Source organism: Falco rusticolus, chromosome 6 (genome assembly GCF_015220075.1).
Source record: "Falco rusticolus isolate bFalRus1 chromosome 6, bFalRus1.pri, whole genome shotgun sequence".
Taxonomy (NCBI): Eukaryota; Metazoa; Chordata; class Aves; order Falconiformes; family Falconidae; genus Falco; species Falco rusticolus.
In genome coordinates, this window is record NC_051192.1 from 18,990,659 (window position 1) to 19,006,924 (window position 16,266).

At 45.8% G+C, this 16,266-nt stretch overlaps 1 protein-coding gene across 14 annotated transcripts in view; it reads left to right on the plus strand.

The window, feature by feature from the left end:
* The window catches only part of EXTL3 (exostosin like glycosyltransferase 3), a 134,631-nt gene that overhangs the window by 86,005 nt on the left and 32,360 nt on the right, over window positions 1-16,266 (plus strand). For 11 of the 14 annotated variants that reach the window (XM_037391232.1, XM_037391226.1, XM_037391230.1 and 8 more), the window contains 2 exons: window positions 6,453-6,579; window positions 10,547-13,173. In XM_037391232.1, the coding sequence (XP_037247129.1) occupies window positions 11,026-13,173 (2,148 nt within the window). In that variant the 5' untranslated portion in view covers window positions 6,453-6,579; window positions 10,547-11,025. Of the gene's footprint in view, window positions 1-6,452; window positions 6,580-9,899; window positions 9,977-10,546; window positions 13,174-16,266 lie in introns of all 14 variants that reach the window. The other 3 variants (XM_037391235.1, XM_037391236.1, XM_037391239.1) reach the window with 3 other exon arrangements.

The window sequence follows — 16,266 nt, forward strand, 5'->3', positions numbered from 1 at the left end:
TGGCTAATATAACCCTGCATTATTAAAAATTTGGTGAGTGGGTATATTTAGTTGGTGAATTTATTTCTAGGCAGGCTCAAGCTAACCCTTAGCTTAACATTTCTAACCCATGGCTTTCCAAAACCCGTCTAATCTTGCTCAGTGATTGAATCTACCTTATGCAGGTGAAAAGTTAATTCCTTCCTTCACCTCCAGCTCTGGCCAAGTTCCCTTGATCCTTCTTTCCCAGAGCTCTGTCTTAGGCCTTCATTAAACAGAATAGTGTAACTTTGCCCTTCCTAACTGGTCTGTTATTATTGCATCTGTTCTGCAGTGTTTTCTATATGTTTTTCTACCAACCCATTATGATAGGAGCAATCTCTATGCTGGACATGCATGCTGTGTGGAGTTCGCTGTCTCCTATCCTGCCTCTTCCAGGGACTGAGTGTTGTTAGGCTTCACCAGCCACGTGGCTTGAGACTAGGTTTGTCATTTATATTTCTTTATGCTATCTTGCAAGCGAAGCACTGGGGACCAGTGACGAAACAGCACACAGCATGTGTCAAATTATCCAGCATTTCAAATCGAAGCAGCCACTTTGCTTTGTAGAAATTTAATTATCATGCATTCTGCTGGTGCTTATCTTCTATCATACACTCCTCTGCTGGCTAATAACTTCGTTAAGCACACCCACAAACCTCAGGCACTGTGTTTCTCTCTCCGTGTATTTTGAAGTGCCTTATTTGACTGCTTTCACATCTGCACATCCTAACCTGTATAGTGCAGGTGTCCTGCACAGACTTTCATTAACTGGACTGCAAACATCTGGTCTGTTAGGCCAGCTTAAGTCACCTGGCCAGGTTCCTCTTTGCTTTGCACAGCTATGGTAATTAGTTTTTATTTCTTTATTTCAGCCATCATAACATTGCTTTAGCTGGCAGAGATCTTACCTGAAAGGTCTGCACCAGTGGTGCCTCTTGGTTTCAGGTGTGGACTTTATCTGGCATGGCACTTACACCAGCAGCATTTTTCCAGCAAGGATGCTACCTGCTGTATTGCTTTCTGGCCAGCATATGGGCACATTGCATAGGAGGAAGATCTGTAGATACCCTGCATGATGCTCTTGTGAGTTGTTTTAAGCATAGGCCATGCCCTGGGGAACTCGCAGGTCAAACACACGGGGAAAAGAATGGCCAGACGTGCACATTCACCATGACTTGGTTCACCACAGAGCCAGGTCTTTAGAAAAGGCTTGCTGAGGCACAGTGCTGGGTTGGTGAGTGAAAGGAGCTTCTGAGGGGTCCAGAAAAAGAAACAGGAGGAAAACACTGTGTGTTACAGTCCAGAAGGGCCAGTAAAGCTAGGGGCATTTGTGTGATGGGGAGAAAAGAGGCAGGGCAATCATCAGCTTTTCTCAGAAGGCTAGAAAAAGGGCAGAATATCCTTGGATTTACTTTTTTCCCATGGCTGACCTTAAGCTTAACCATGCTTCTCCACCAAGATGGAGACAGGGCAGCCTGCTCTCCAGCCCATCCTGGTCTGGGCTTGATTTTTATTGGAGGTCTCATTTCTTCAGAAGCAGTTACTGCCTTTCAAACTCTGTGCGGAGTGCATTTCCACTCTTGTATGTGGCCAGATCTACATGAGTGTACGTGTTCCAGAGCCTACCCATGCACAAGTGCTACCAGCTAGTGCTATAACGGTGGTAGTGGGGTTAGGATGCTGTTAATAGTTAGAGGGATAGCTTTGACACAAGCTCAGCAGAGGTGGTGGCATGATGGTGTGTGGTATGGTGACACCCCTCTCCTAAAACTGATCCAGATTAGTTCAGCCACTGGGTTCCTGTTGTGTTGCATGCCTGTGAGTGCAGTATAAAGGTATTTAATGTCCCTCACCTGCTGGAGACCATGTGACTTGGGTGTCCAGTAATGAGAGAGGGATTTTTGCCCGTAGGACCCCATTTGAAGCAAAGCCAAATTAATAGAGTCCTGGCAATAGTTGTGTTTGTGCATCTGACTTTCTAGCTTGCATTGTAATGAACCGTGTTGGATAAGAATCTACCTGCTATATAAATATGGGTGATTATGGTGTGTCAGGTAATTTAGTTATTTGGCATGATCAATTGGGCTGTCTGAAATGGAGCGGCCTCCACTTAGGTGGTGATGAAGCGTTCTCCAAAAAGTGCAGAAGACCATCAGCTTACTAATAAGACTGTACTCAGCAGCCCGCCCCATGCATCAAAGGCTTTTCTGAGAGGAGGGGAAAAGCTGGTGTTAAGACACACAGCAGCAGAGATATAAATGGGAAGGCAGGGAGTGGGTGAAAGAGCTATTACAGGGAGGGAATGTACATTTGGAGTTGGTTAGCTGGGTTAATTTGGCCATGTAGCACTGACAAATTTGATGTCACTGCATCTTGCTCAGATGTAGCAGCCAGGGTTCCCCTGTTTCTGTATGCCTTCCATGGATGTAAACTTCCTGGCGTGCTTGGGTCATGAGGACTGACTGCTGACCTGCCCCCTTGCCTGCTGAAGTCCATGAGAAGCCACCCATATGATTTTATGCTGGTTAGAGGCCCCTCGGTGGAGATGCTCAGTCTTCAGAACTGGCTGATTTGCTGCATGCGGGAAATGGACACACTTTCCAGAAAACCCACAGAGACAGGTTATTTTCCATAGTGACCCACCCTGCTAAGTGATATGCTGTTAGCATTGTGTTTCAGTGCTGTTCGGGCAATATTTCTTTTTTCTTATAACATGTCCAGGACCAAGGAAGCTTTAAATTTGCACTTAATTAGGACCTGAAGCATCTGTCAGGGAGCAGGAGCCTGAATTCTGCCATGTGACTATTTGCTGATGAGGAAGTGATGAAGATGGTGTTTTAGGGAGGTAAGAAAGGTTTGTATTTTTGCCTTGGGGAAAATAATGTGTTTGAGCTATCTAGGGCTGAAAACCACAAAGAATACAAAGGACTCGAGCAGTCTCACAAAGTCAACATTTGGAAAGCCAGCCCTCTCCTCCTGGCTGGAGCTGACCTCTGCAGGCTTCTCTCGTACAATGTGAAGCGCCTGGCTCTTCACTGTGGTTTTACCTCAAGACAGTCCTTGTTCACTAATTGCTTCAAGGTAAAAGCGGAAGAGCCTTCTCTTCCTCCCACACCTAATTTATTGCTTTTTAGCGGTGAACAAAAGATCAGCCACACACCGGCTCCTTGAGCAGCTTGTACCACTGCGCATGATGGAGCAAAGTACCTGCTTCCTAGGCTTGCTTCCCGCATCCCAAAAAATCTTTAGCACTTTGTAAATGGGAATGTGGTGAGCAGTACAGCATCAGCCACGGTGTGCCTGTACGGATTTACCAGCTTTCTTGTAAAGCTCTGCCCAGCCGTCCCTTCCTCTGAGAATCTGGAGGGGGGTGAACTCTGCATCTAGGGTGCTCTGCCATTCGGTACCACAGAACGTAAAAGGATTTGCTTATAAGCTGGGTATTTCTTTGTGCAGAGAAGTGCTTGTGTGCAGCCTGGAAAAATAAATAAAACAATGTGGCTGGTTTATTACCAGAAAACAACCCTAAATAAGAAACTTAAGACCTAAAAGCTCTATATGTAAAGTAGATTTTGCAATGCATTATGCAGAAAACAGAAAAGCACTGGAGAAGGACACTGCTGGAAAAGGGAGGCTGGGAAGATGGATGATGTTGCAGACAGGACAATTAGATGTGGAATGAATCCTAAGCTGGCACCACTTCTAGGGTCACCTTGGGCAAGTGTTTCTCCATACCTCCGTTACGTGCTCTCTGAAAACTGGTTGCAGTTTTACTGTCTTTTAGGATCTCATCAGAATAAATGCATGTTCATGAACCACTTGGTTAACCTCAGCTGAGGAGCATGACAGACCTTCAGCAGCTGCCATTCACAGAGGGCAAAGCAGGCAGGTACCTGGAAGCACTTAGGGGAAAGATTTCTGTACCTTCTGCTTGCCACAGTACTGAGCATTTCCTGGAGCATGCTCTTGTCCCTGTGTCCCCAGTAGGGAACAAAAAGCTGTAAGCCAGACTGTTGGTTCTTCACTTGTCTGCCTTGAAGCAGTTTGAGTTCACCTTTGCTACGTAAAGAGGGATAATGAGGCATGGAGGTTGCATGTTTTCCCCTGGGTGCTGGAGAAAGGCAATGTTAGAGCTGGGGGCAGACCCAGGACACTCTGACTCCAGGTGTCTGCTCACATTTCTAAGTTATTGCCACCTGAGAGCCCAGACACAGAATCGTACAATCATTTGGTTGCAGTTGTGGGTGCCCCATCCCTGGCAGTGCTCAAGGCCAGGCTGGACGGGGCTGGGAGCAGCCTGGGCTGCTGGGAGGGGGCCCTGCCTGTGGTGGGGGGGTGGGAACTGGATGGTCTTTAAGGTCCCTTCCCACCCAAACCATTCTGTGAGTCTATGATTTAAGTTGAGAGGGACCTCTGGAGGTCTCTGAACCTGTGCATTGTCCAGCTGAGTTTTGAGTATCTTGTGGCCTGCTATCACAAGGGCCAGCTTTGGCTAAGCAGGTAGTGGTCTGAGCTGCGGTTTGATGGCACTCCTCACCTCCACATGCTTTTTCATTCTGCCAGTGATGGAGCCCTGGAAGGTCTGGTTGCTGCCACTGCAGACAGATTTGGGTTTGCAGGTAGTCGGCAGGAGGAACCCCCACTCCCAACCCTTCCAGTCCTCTTTTTTTCCTGCTCCTAGCCTGGATGTCCAGTGCACTTCTCCCAATTCTTAACCCTGATTTTCCTTCTTTTCTTTCTGTGATGATGAGGCAACTCAACTTTCATCCTTGAGGGAGCAGCACTCCATTTTACCTCCACACCTGGGATGGTTAACTGTACATCTCTTTTGGATATCAATTCCCTCTTCACCTGTCATAAGTTTTCAAAAGCACCAGCAGAAGTACAGAGATGTGCATCTTGGGGTCCCACCTGTTGAGGTTTATGAGCTGATGCTGCTGCTTCTGGGGTTTTTTTGCCATGAAAGAAAGGGCAAATGCGTCTGAGAAAGGTCTAATCTTGAACTTGCCTGCTGGGGCTCTGCAACCAGCAGCAAAGAGTTCATACTGATAACGACTCTTGGCAGCTGCGGCAGACTTACCTATCAGTTTCGTGCCCGGAGAGCTTGCAGACCCTGGCACTGAGCGGCTGCAGGGTGAGAGCATGGGTCAAGGGCTGGGGCCCTGAGGTGTTGCATGCTGGAGTGCCCTTGGTAAGACATGCCGTGGTTGCGGGAGTGAGCGCCCTTTAGCCCCTACAAACATGGGGTGAAAAGCAGGTCTCAAAGGATTTGTTTTCAAGTACCACTTCTAAACTACCCCAAATACCTCTCTGATCGCTCTCTGCTCTCACAGGTAAGGCTGGTGGAAGGTCTGCAAAGGAGAGGAAGTTAGAAAAGCTCTTGTAAGGTCCTGCTTTTTTTATTTGGCTGCATTTTTTCCCCCAGCTCTATTCCCCATCCAAATGAGGTGTTGGGGCAATTTGCACTTTCTCCTCCCTGCAAGGATTTCTGAATCGCAGGAGATGCATTTGTGAAGACTGTAAGATGAAGTGATGCTGTACTGGGAACAGTGGTCCTATGCTGTCAGGGCAGGAGAACACCTGACTGGAGAGAAGGTAGCAAACATAGTGCAAAGCCAGCATCCATGTTGTCTGGGACCCGTTTCCAACAGAGCACAGAAAGGCAGCACAGGGAAAAAGTAGAAGAACAGGGTGAATGTACATGGTATTTCCCCAAATACCAGCCAGCTGCTGCCTTCTTCAGCACACGTAGTTTTCCGACTTTGCTGGAGCAAGCACATGGAGGGGCTCTCTTGGAGTGTTTTTCTGCAACCCCTTAACCTTGTGCATGGCCAGTTGCAGATGGGGGGCACGGCTGGAAGCAGGTTTGGCTTCACATGGAGCTGCAAATGTGATGAATGTTCCTTGGTTTAGATAAAAGCTTCCTAAAGCCAGGGATGCAGTTTATCCCCTGAATTTACAGATTACAAGACTTTTTACTGGTTGTGTGTGTAGCAGCGTTGATCTTAGCCTAGGAGAATTTCTCTGTACCTGTGAGCTCTCGAGATGGTACAAATCCCTCATGATGATCCCTAAGGCTGTAGCATATGAAGAATTTCAGAGTGAATTTTCCGTCTGCTCCTTGTAAAGATCTGCTCTCAAACGTACCTTAAAGCACACACCTAATAGATTGATTCTCCTTGTTCAACTGCTCCTGTTCCCGAAGCAATTGGAGGTTTGGGGTGTAATCCTTTCCTTTGAGAGCATTAGGAAGTAGAATGTTATCATTGCTGAAGGGCTGTTTTATGTTTGCTTCTTTTCCATTTCACCTGTTCTAAAGGGGGGGAAATATGCTGTATTTTCTTTGTATAGCAGAATTTTTTGCTTCTCCTTTTAAAAAAAAAGTTGGGTTTTGTTTTTCTTTTTTTTTTTCTCTTTGATTTCATTTTTAGTGCTGGTGAAAGAGACTTGGCAATAGAAACTGTGTGTTCGAGACTGGACAGATAAGGCACAGGAGCCGCTAACACGCATTCCCTGACATCCTTCACCGTTCATCAGGAGGGACCCTGCGTGACAGAGGTGCGTACGGTGCTTCACCCCCTGTGGAGAGGACCAGCACAGCAGAAAGTCTGTGGAGGCAATATAGCAGTGCTAACACTGCAGACCCGTAATTTGATGAGGAAAGAGAGTCAGGACAAGTATGGGTGCGTACAGACAGAGTTGGGAGCTAATTCAGCAGATGCAGGACCCCTGTGGATTTTCTTCCTAGAAGGTTCAGTGCAGTCTGTGCCACCATACTCTACCTAATTGTTATTTGTTGCTTTGCTAAGCTCTGGAGGTGTATAAGTTTAAAGTTTCCAGGCTCTGTTCACAAATATGCTGAGAAAGGAACAATATTTCTCTTAATTTATTATAGAGGTGAACAAAAGGAGATGCAAGCAGGGAGGAATAGGTGTGCTCAGGTATTTGCGGAAGACTTCAGTGACTGAACATTTGTGGAGTAGTGACTCCATCAGCATCCACAGATCAGACCAGCCTGGCTCTTCTACTGGAAATGCAAAATGAGGGAGAGACTCAGGTGTTCCTGTAACTTTACTGGCACAGAGAGTGCCTACTTGTGGAGCTGCAGAAAGCTGGGAGCATAGCCGGAGATTTGAAATAAGATGTGACAGCATGCTCAAACAGCAGTTTAGTCTCACAGCCCTGTGCTGTGGGAGAAGGAACTGCAGCCTGCAAATCTGTCCTGCCCAAGAAGTCGGTCAGATTGGCATTTGGGAAGAAGCTCTGGTAATTACTGAGCTTCTGATTTCCTGGGAGCTCTTCCTGCCTCTGTTTTGTGTGTGTGTGTGTAATTAGGTCTGTCAGTCAGCAAGGTTGTGTTACAATGTCAACAAGAGTTCTCTGTGTGAGGCTCCATCAGTTTAAAGAATTACATAGTGCTTAGGAATGATAGGGATGAGTTGGCTGGAAAGCCCAGCCACTAACCTGTTTCTCCTCCTCCCAAACTTCTTTTTGGGAGCTATGGAAATCAGCAGCCTTTCTCCCCAGGGTTGCTTATTGCTCTTAAATACAACACTGAAGTCTCTCTTGGTAAAACCACGGATTGGGTTTTTACTTTGCCTCTTTTTTTTTTTTTTTTTTTTTTTTTACAGCTCTAATAACGATGTGTTACAACCTCAGGCTCTATTGAGTTGATGAGGAATAAAGTCTTAGTAATGAAGAAGAGTCTGAGAGAGTGTCTAAAGTGCTTGCTTTATCACCAGCACATATTTCATACTGACAGTCAATACTTCTGATTCCAAGCCATGCGTGTTGCATTTTAAATCCCTCCCCGGCCTGCTCTGGTTTTTGCCCATGTCGTCTTTTCCAAGATAGCAGCAGAGTCAGTTTGTCAGCTTCACGTTTGTGAGCTTACAGGTTTTTTTAATTCACAGCCCATGTTTTTAGGTCAGGAGGTTAAAGTTTGTTCTGCATCAACTGAATGGAAGGACCAGAGTAGCCACTGAAAGGATTAGGTGGCAGAACAGCTGCAGAGGATCATGTGTGGGGTGATGGATTTAGTTTTCCAAGGATCCCAGTTGCCATTTTAGGGACTCCAGTTTGCCATTTCGTTACTGTTCAGGGCTCATAAATGGGCAAAGCAGCTGCAAAGGAACAAGGTTTAGATGCAGTCTTAGCTGGTAATCTTCAGGACTGCCTTTATGGCCTCTGGGGCTGCAGTTTTCTCTGGCCAGCCTGAAGCAGCCTGTCCATATGCCTCCTCATTCTTTCTTGGCCACATTTATGATCCCTTGTTTCTGTGTTGTCTCAACACCTTGCAGGTTTGACTGCACTTATTCCATGGCATCCCCAAACAAAAAATCCCAGCAGAACTTGTTTTCCCACGTGTGCCTTGAAGTTAAGCAGTTTTTTAGATTCGCTGATGTTCAAGTGAGCATGTGCTTTGGCATTTCCCTCAGGAAAAGGATTAATAGGGCAGCTCTCATCTGGCCAGCTGTTTGTAGAAAACTCATAGCAATTCTGGGATCTTTGCAGCCCCTATGAGACCAGGCTGAAATAGCAGGGACTGACCAACTGATATGCACACATAACAGTGACAGCATGAGCTTCATATCTTGGGGAAAGCTTAAAAAAAGGGGAAAAAAGAAAAATAGACTTTTAAATCTTTTTAAAATACTGTTATTATTTTTGCCTTCAGTCACCTGGTTTGTACACCGATCGTGCTAAAACCCTTCTGTTGCGTAGTAGCGGTCCCAGAGGCACAACACAAGTGCGCGGCTATTGCCAAGGCTCCCTGCGCCTGACTGACAGCCCCATGCAGAAGCGCTGGGGATTTACATTCATCACCAGCCTCTCTCCCAGCCTGGGCAAATGCAAGTTGGTGTACAGAGAATAATATTAAAATGTCCTGCCAGCAGAGCCGAAGCCTTCCCCATCTGCGCGCGGTGGCTGTGCCACCAAGATCCAAGAAAGCTGATTTAGCCTTTTGCTGACTTTTTAGCCCTTTTATTCTCTCACCTTTCTGAGATGTACACCAGTGCTGTTTGCCAATGTTACCAATTTAAAATCTGCCTGAATTTTAAGTGTCCATACTGCTGTACAATTTCATTGTGGGTAGAGTTGGGGGGGATTCCCATTTAATCAGGGGGCATTCAGTTACTGACAACAAATGGCCATGTAGGAAAATAGGCCTAGGAATTGTGCTTTATTACTCCACTTGTTTCCCCTTTCATTATGAATTTTCCTGGTTAAAGTCAAGTCTTCTCTTTATTTTTTCTGACACACACTTGTGGACTGCACTGAAAATTATTCCTGACTTCTCTTTGTTCCTTTAAGGTGAACTTCAGTTTTGCTTTGGCTTGTTTCCAGATCTCTTGTTATCAGCTGAGATTTGCTTCCTCGCCTTCTTTCTGCTAATTCTTCATGAGTAGATGAGAGGAGTATTAAATAGATTTAGTGAAAAATGACCGTCACCAGTGTAGATGACTTTCCTCTAATTAAAAATTGAAGCGGAAATGAATAAGCTTCTCTTGAGGCTGTGCAAGAGTCGATGCTAAGCCTAGCACTATATTCATCAGTGATCTGGGAAGTCCAGTATATGAAAGAATATCCCAGAAACTTAGATACCTCAGAGGATGCTAATAAAAGGGAAGGGAGAGTTTCTAGTGGCAATATATTCATGTGGCCTAGATTTAAATCTGTTGGCACAGACCAAAGACTCAGAGCTGAATTTGCCACGTCCTTGATTTTTTTATTATTTTTTTATGCCCATGCTAGCAGGCATTCAGTGCCTTAGCAGAGTTTTCCGAGCAAAAAGGCATATCTAAGCAAGTTGATAGTGCTTGGGTGGTGTGGTACCCAACAGATCCTAACTTCGGCATCTCTGCTTTGATGAACAGAGCAGACTACTCCAATTTTGACAAGAAATTCTCTCTTGTATGCTGCCAACCAGCGGAGGTAATCGTAACCAACACGAGTACGTTCCCTTTAAACTTTCTGTTGCAATGAATTAAAATTTTCCAGCAGGAAATGAAAGCAAAACACTTCATCTAAAAATTCCTCATCGACTCTAGTCACTAGACCAGAACAATAGTGATTACACTCAGTTATGCAGTACAAATTCACAGCACTGCTGTGTCCCAGGATCACAACATGCCATTAAAAGGTGGGTGAAGAGAGCAGGTGTACATCAATATCTCCATTTCGTACATGAGGAGACAGGGGCTTGCAGACGTTAAGCAGCTTCTGTGAAGTTACACAGCAAGACAGAGGCAGAAATAGGAAACCAGATGCAGGGGCTGTGATTTTTCTGATCTGGCCACTGAAATGTGCGACTCTAATGAAAACCAGAGTGCCCAGAGAAGAAAAGCATGTGTCTGCATCTAATGAATCCCATCAGATTGACTGTTATTAACCCTGGAGTGTTAGATATACAAAGGATGCTCTTTTGCAGAGGGGACAGTTGCTTCTAAAAACTAGCAATGTCTTAGGTCACTGAGTCGTCATTTTGTTTGCTTTGTCTGAATATATGATTGTTCTCTTGTAGGAATGGCAGAGCATCAGCCATGCAGCAGTGATGAGAGAGACTGACATTTGTATGAGGCTCTTCTGGCTCCTTCTCCACAATGGCTGGTGCCTCTGCATATTCATTGGATGGTAATGCAGGATGTCGAGAGCAGCAGTAGAGTTTGGCTTGATCCCATTGTGTTTTTCTTCTGCTGGTTGAGACTTTGAATCACCATGACAACGCTGTGACACTTCCAGCAAAGGTTGCCTGCAGACCAGGGGTGGGCTGGGGGTGGGTGAGAAGGTCAGTGATTGAGTCTAGTGGGATCAAAAGTTGCGCATGCAGCAAAACGACTGTAGAAAAGCTGTCGGCACGACAAGAAGATGAAATTCCCCTTCTATTGGCTTCTCACTAAGCAGGCACAATAACTTTTTTTTTTTTGAGAGACTCGCTATAAAAACTCTTTTGGTTATGGCTACTGATCCAACGTGATTGGGCATGCAGTGACTTTTGAACTCATGACTGGATATACGATGTTGCGGAATGGGGGAGTGGGGAACGGAGGCCAGCCATGGATGTTGAGATGGTCCAGTCGGATCCGGCTCACCTGGCTTAGTTTCACCCTTTTCATTATCCTAGTCTTCTTTCCCCTCATTGCCCACTACTACCTAACCACCATCGATGACGCAGACGATGCTGGCAAGCGCATTTTTGGCCCTCGAACTGGCAATGAGCTGTGCGAGGTAAAGCATGTGCAAGACCTGTGCCGCATCCGTGAGTCAGTTAGCGAGGAGCTGCTCCAGCTGGAGGCCAAGCGGCAGGAGCTCAACAGTGAAATCGCCAAGCTCAACTTGAAGATAGAGGCCTGCAAAAAGAGCATTGAAAATGCCAAGCAGGACCTGCTGCAGCTGAAGAACGTCATCAGCCAGACAGAGCATTCCTACAAAGAGCTGATGGCTCAGAACCAGCCCAAGCTTTCCTTGCCCATCCGGCTGCTGCCAGACAAAGATGATGTGACCTTCCCCCTGCCAAAATCCAGCCGAAACTGCAGGCTACACAACTGCTTTGACTACTCACGCTGCCCATTGACATCTGGCTTTCCAGTCTATGTCTACAACAGTGACGATTACCCTTTTGGTAGTTCCTTAGACCCTTTAATTAAACAAGCCTTTGAGGCAACTGTTAGAACTAATGTTTATGTTACTGAAAATGCAAATATTGCGTGTGTGTATATAATTTTAGTGGGGGAAATGCAAGAGCCTGTAATGCCAAAACCTACTGAACTAGAGCAACAGTTGCACTCTTTGCCATATTGGAGGACTGATGGACATAACCATCTCATCATCAATTTATCGAGGAAATCAGAAACTCAGAACTTCATTTACAACATCAGCACAGGGCGTGCCATGATTGCCCAGTCCACCTTTTACGAGGTGCAGTATCGACCGGGGTTTGATATTGTGGTATCACCCCTGGTCCACGCTATGTCTGAACCCAATTTCCTAGAAATCCCACCCCAGGTGCCAGTCAAGCGTAAATATCTGTTTAGTTTCCAGGGAGAGAAAATCGAGTCTCTCAGATCTAGCTTGCAAGAGGTTCGCTCTTTTGAAGAGGAAATAGAAGGCAATGCCCCAGCTGACTATGATGATCGGATCATTACCACCTTGAAGGCTGTTCAGGACAGCAAGTTGGACTTTGTTTTGGTGGAGTTCACATGTAAGAACCAGCCTAAGGCAAGTCTGCCCACTGAGTGGGCTCTGTGTGGAGAAAGGGATGACAGACTAGAGCTACTGAAGCTATCTACTTTTGCACTGATAATCACCCCGGGGGACACCCGCTTAGTGATCTCTGCTGGGTGTGCCATGAGACTGTTTGAGGCTCTGGAAGTTGGAGCCATCCCGGTGGTTCTTGGAGAGCAAGTTCAACTACCCTATAATGATGTGATCCGGTGGAACGAGGCAGCCTTAATTATACCAAAGCCACGTATCACAGAAGTGCACTTTCTTCTGAGAAGCATTTCTGACAATGATCTCCTTGCCATGAGGAGGCAGGGCCGCTTCTTGTGGGAGACCTACTTCTCCACTTCTGACAACGTGTTCAGCACAGTCTTAGCTATCATAAGGACTCGAATCCAAATCCCGGCTGCTCCTATCAGAGAAGAAACTGCCGTGGAGATTCCCCACCGGTCTGGCAAAGCTGCTGGTACAGACCCCAATATGGCAGACAACGGTGACCTGGACTTGGGGCCTGTGGAAACGGAACCACCCTATGCATCTCCCAAATATCTCCGCAATTTCACCCTCACTGCAATGGACATCTACAGGAATTGGAATACTGCTCCGGGGCCTTTCCACCTCTTCCCCTACACTCCCTTTGACCCTGTTTTACCATCAGAAGCAAAGTTTTTGGGGTCTGGGACTGGATTTCGACCAATTGGTGGAGGAGCAGGTGGCTCTGGGAAGGAGTTCCAGGCTGCTTTGGGTGGCAACGTCCCCCGGGAGCAGTTCACAGTAGTGATGTTGACTTACGAGCGGGAGGAAGTGTTGATGAACTCCCTAGAAAGGCTCAATGGTCTCCCGTACTTAAATAAAGTTGTGGTAGTGTGGAACTCTCCCAAGCTTCCCTCTGAGGATCTCTTGTGGCCAGACATTGGCGTCCCAATCATGGTAAGAAAGATGTAGCTACTATGGTCTTGCTTCCTGGTGGGGTTTGTGCGTTAAAGTTGGCTTCAGCTCTTCTGTAGTGTGTCAGCTTAGCTGAAGTCATCTGGGACAGCATTCATCTCCTACGGTTGTAGCTGTCTGTACATTGTCTGAATGCTTTATCAGCTGAGAAAAACAGGGAGATTACAGGTATGACTCATCTGACCCATTTTTAGGTGTTGGCATGAGAATGCCCCGGCTCCTGCTCTAGAAACACCTGGTTCTCTCCACCAGCTTCGGAGGGAGGCCGATGTTCAGAGGTGGATGTGATCTGTGAACGTGTGAACTTAGGCAAGATGAATTGCTGTCATGAGAGAAGTTGTTCAGTGACCTTCAGGTTATGCAATACAAGAGCTGTTATGTGGGAGAGTCTAAATTGTAAAAATACAGGATCTTTAGAGGTGCCAGGTGTCCAGCACTCATGAAATGGTAATTGCTTTTATGGACCCTAATATGAATCTTGAGGCTTAAAGCTAGAGAATCTTGCTTATTGAAAATCTTTGCTTAGGCTTTTTAATTGTCATGCGGTGAGGACAGTTGGCGCCTTATAAATACCTTTGTGACTGTTCCTGCACTTTACCAGATAAATCTTTTATAAAAACAGAAGAAGGACTCACTGAAGCTTGCCTACTGTAAGGGCCTCAAAAGTTAGTTATCACTTGCTATTACCCGGGATGGCAGAGAAGTGAATACAAGCCAAGGGCAATGTGACCATATGAGTGCCCATGCTCCAAAGGTTGTAATTGACTTTTGCTTATGTTTGAGTTGAATTTTTTTTTTATTTATTCCCCCCGCCGCACCCCACCCCACCCCCAGTGAAACTGAAGAAGCAACACCTTCAAAGACCAACATTCATTTTAATGCCTAGCTAGCTACTCTAGCTACTCACTTGCATATTGGCAGTGTCGCTTGTAAGGAGTTAATTCTCCCTAAATTATTACTTATCTATGTATTTTAGGACTTCTCTGTCATCCCAGCATAACTTTCTGCTCTGGCCTTTGTTAACAGTCAATATTAAATATAAATCTCCACATGACCTCATAAAGAGAGCACGGGTGTAGAGCCACTAACAAGAAGCAACACCGAATCCAGTTGCGTTTGTAGGACAAATGGAAAGATAATGCCTTACAAATTAGGGAAGGGAAAAATAAAAGAGGGAGATGGTACTTAAGTAGGCAAACTGCTTGTGGTTTATGTGACAGGACGCTACTAAGCTTAATAGCAGCGTGAGCTTTATGCTTCATGCAAAGAGATTCATTGATTTAATATTTCGTTTTATTATTATTGTGGTGAATAAATCCTTCTGCTCACATTTAAAAACCCTTATGGTCCATGGACAATGAGGAGAGAAAATTGCTTGGATAATTGCAAAATAATCTTTCACATTAGTCCTGTTGAATGCCTGAATTCTGCAAAATCTTTGCATTGTGTCTGCTGAAAAACTGTGTACTTCTTCAGAACAGAAGAGTGGGGATTGTTCTTCTTGGATTGCTAATGGGTGTTATTTGTGAAAGAAAAATATGTTTCTGTAGATGGAAGTTAATGGCCATTATTTTACTCTGCTCTCATCTGCACCTTTATTGTGTTGCAGACCCACTGGCTTTTTGGGGGACTCTGACACACACCGGTTGCTGCGTGTTGCCTTCGAGGCTCACGTAGGGGTTTATTTGCTATGGGGGATGTTTGGTACCGCTTGGTTCATGAGGAGGAGATTGTCTTGGGTCTGCTTTGGGATGTTGGATGGTAACACTGTGCTTGTGGCCAAATGGCAGGGAACGGCTGGAACACAGCCAGCTTCTGCTGGGGTCCTTTCCAAACGAGCGTGTTGGCCTGGTAATAGGCTTTCTTCCCATTTTTCTAAATCCCATTTTTTAAAAAGAGCCCAAGCCTCCTGGGATCTCTCATAGGAGGCTTGACACTCGGCATTCTCCAGGCATTCATCCTACCAAAGTGCTTGGTGCTAAGTCCATCTCTAGCCTGGGTGTTTAAGTTAACGTTGGGAGTCTGTAGTATTCATCCATATGGATGGTTTAGTGCAGTAATGGTAGAAAAACTTACCTGGGCTTCATCAGACAGCAACAGATCTGAAGATCCATTGTGGAAAAGGGCAGCGAGAACTTGGGCAGCAGAGGTGATGGTCTGTGTGAGCCTCAGCTGCTGAGATGCGGGATGTGCTAGCCAGGAGAAGAGGCAGGTGGGTACGTGGGGTTGGCAAGAAATGCAAGCCCGTATAACTGCTGATGTCAAAAGAAACAGCAGAACTGTGAGTCTCATTTCCTGGTGGGGGGAAAAGGTGTCTTTTGATGGGGAGTATCCAGTTCCTTCAGATCTTGAAGCAGTGCTATATCTCTGTATTACAGATAAGTTCTCAGTAATGTTGGGGTGCCAGGAATTGCCCTGCATTCAAGTCCCAAAGCTCAGAGCTATGTGGAGGAAACCTGGGGGGAAGGGAAATGGATGGGGGCAGATTTGGGTGCCCCTTACTTGCGACTGAAGTGGGTCCAGGCAGCATCTGATTGTGAGAAGCGTGGTCACCAGTGTGATCTGTGATCAAAGCACCCGAAGCCAGAAGGTTATTGAAGAAAATTGCAGCCTAATGGGACAAAGCAATGTGTTTAGCATGTCCTGGGCTGAAAGAGCCCTTGGAAGCATAATATTGTCCTAAATCCCACCAAGATGCTGCTGGAGCTTCAGCTTCAGGGACTGAGGACTACAATTCAGCTGTGCAGCTTTGTGCTAGCAGAATACCCCAAAGGAGAGTCCAGCTTCCTCCTTTTTAGCCTTAGTGCCTGGGTTGACCTTAGTTCATCGATCAGTTCCTTGAAATGTTGTTTGCAGGCTGTGCTGCTTGGTTGTGATTTGGTTATGTGGTTTCTTTTCCCTGGTGGGCTGGGAGTTAATCAAGAGCAAAGCTTAAAGCTGCATTGGATCTTTGGATCTTTCATGGATAATGAGATAAACACGACTACGGAATATATTCGATTTTTAAGAACTTTTACTTAGATATAGATTTCTTGTGAGGGCAGAATTTACTAAAAAATCAGTAAGATTGCTTAG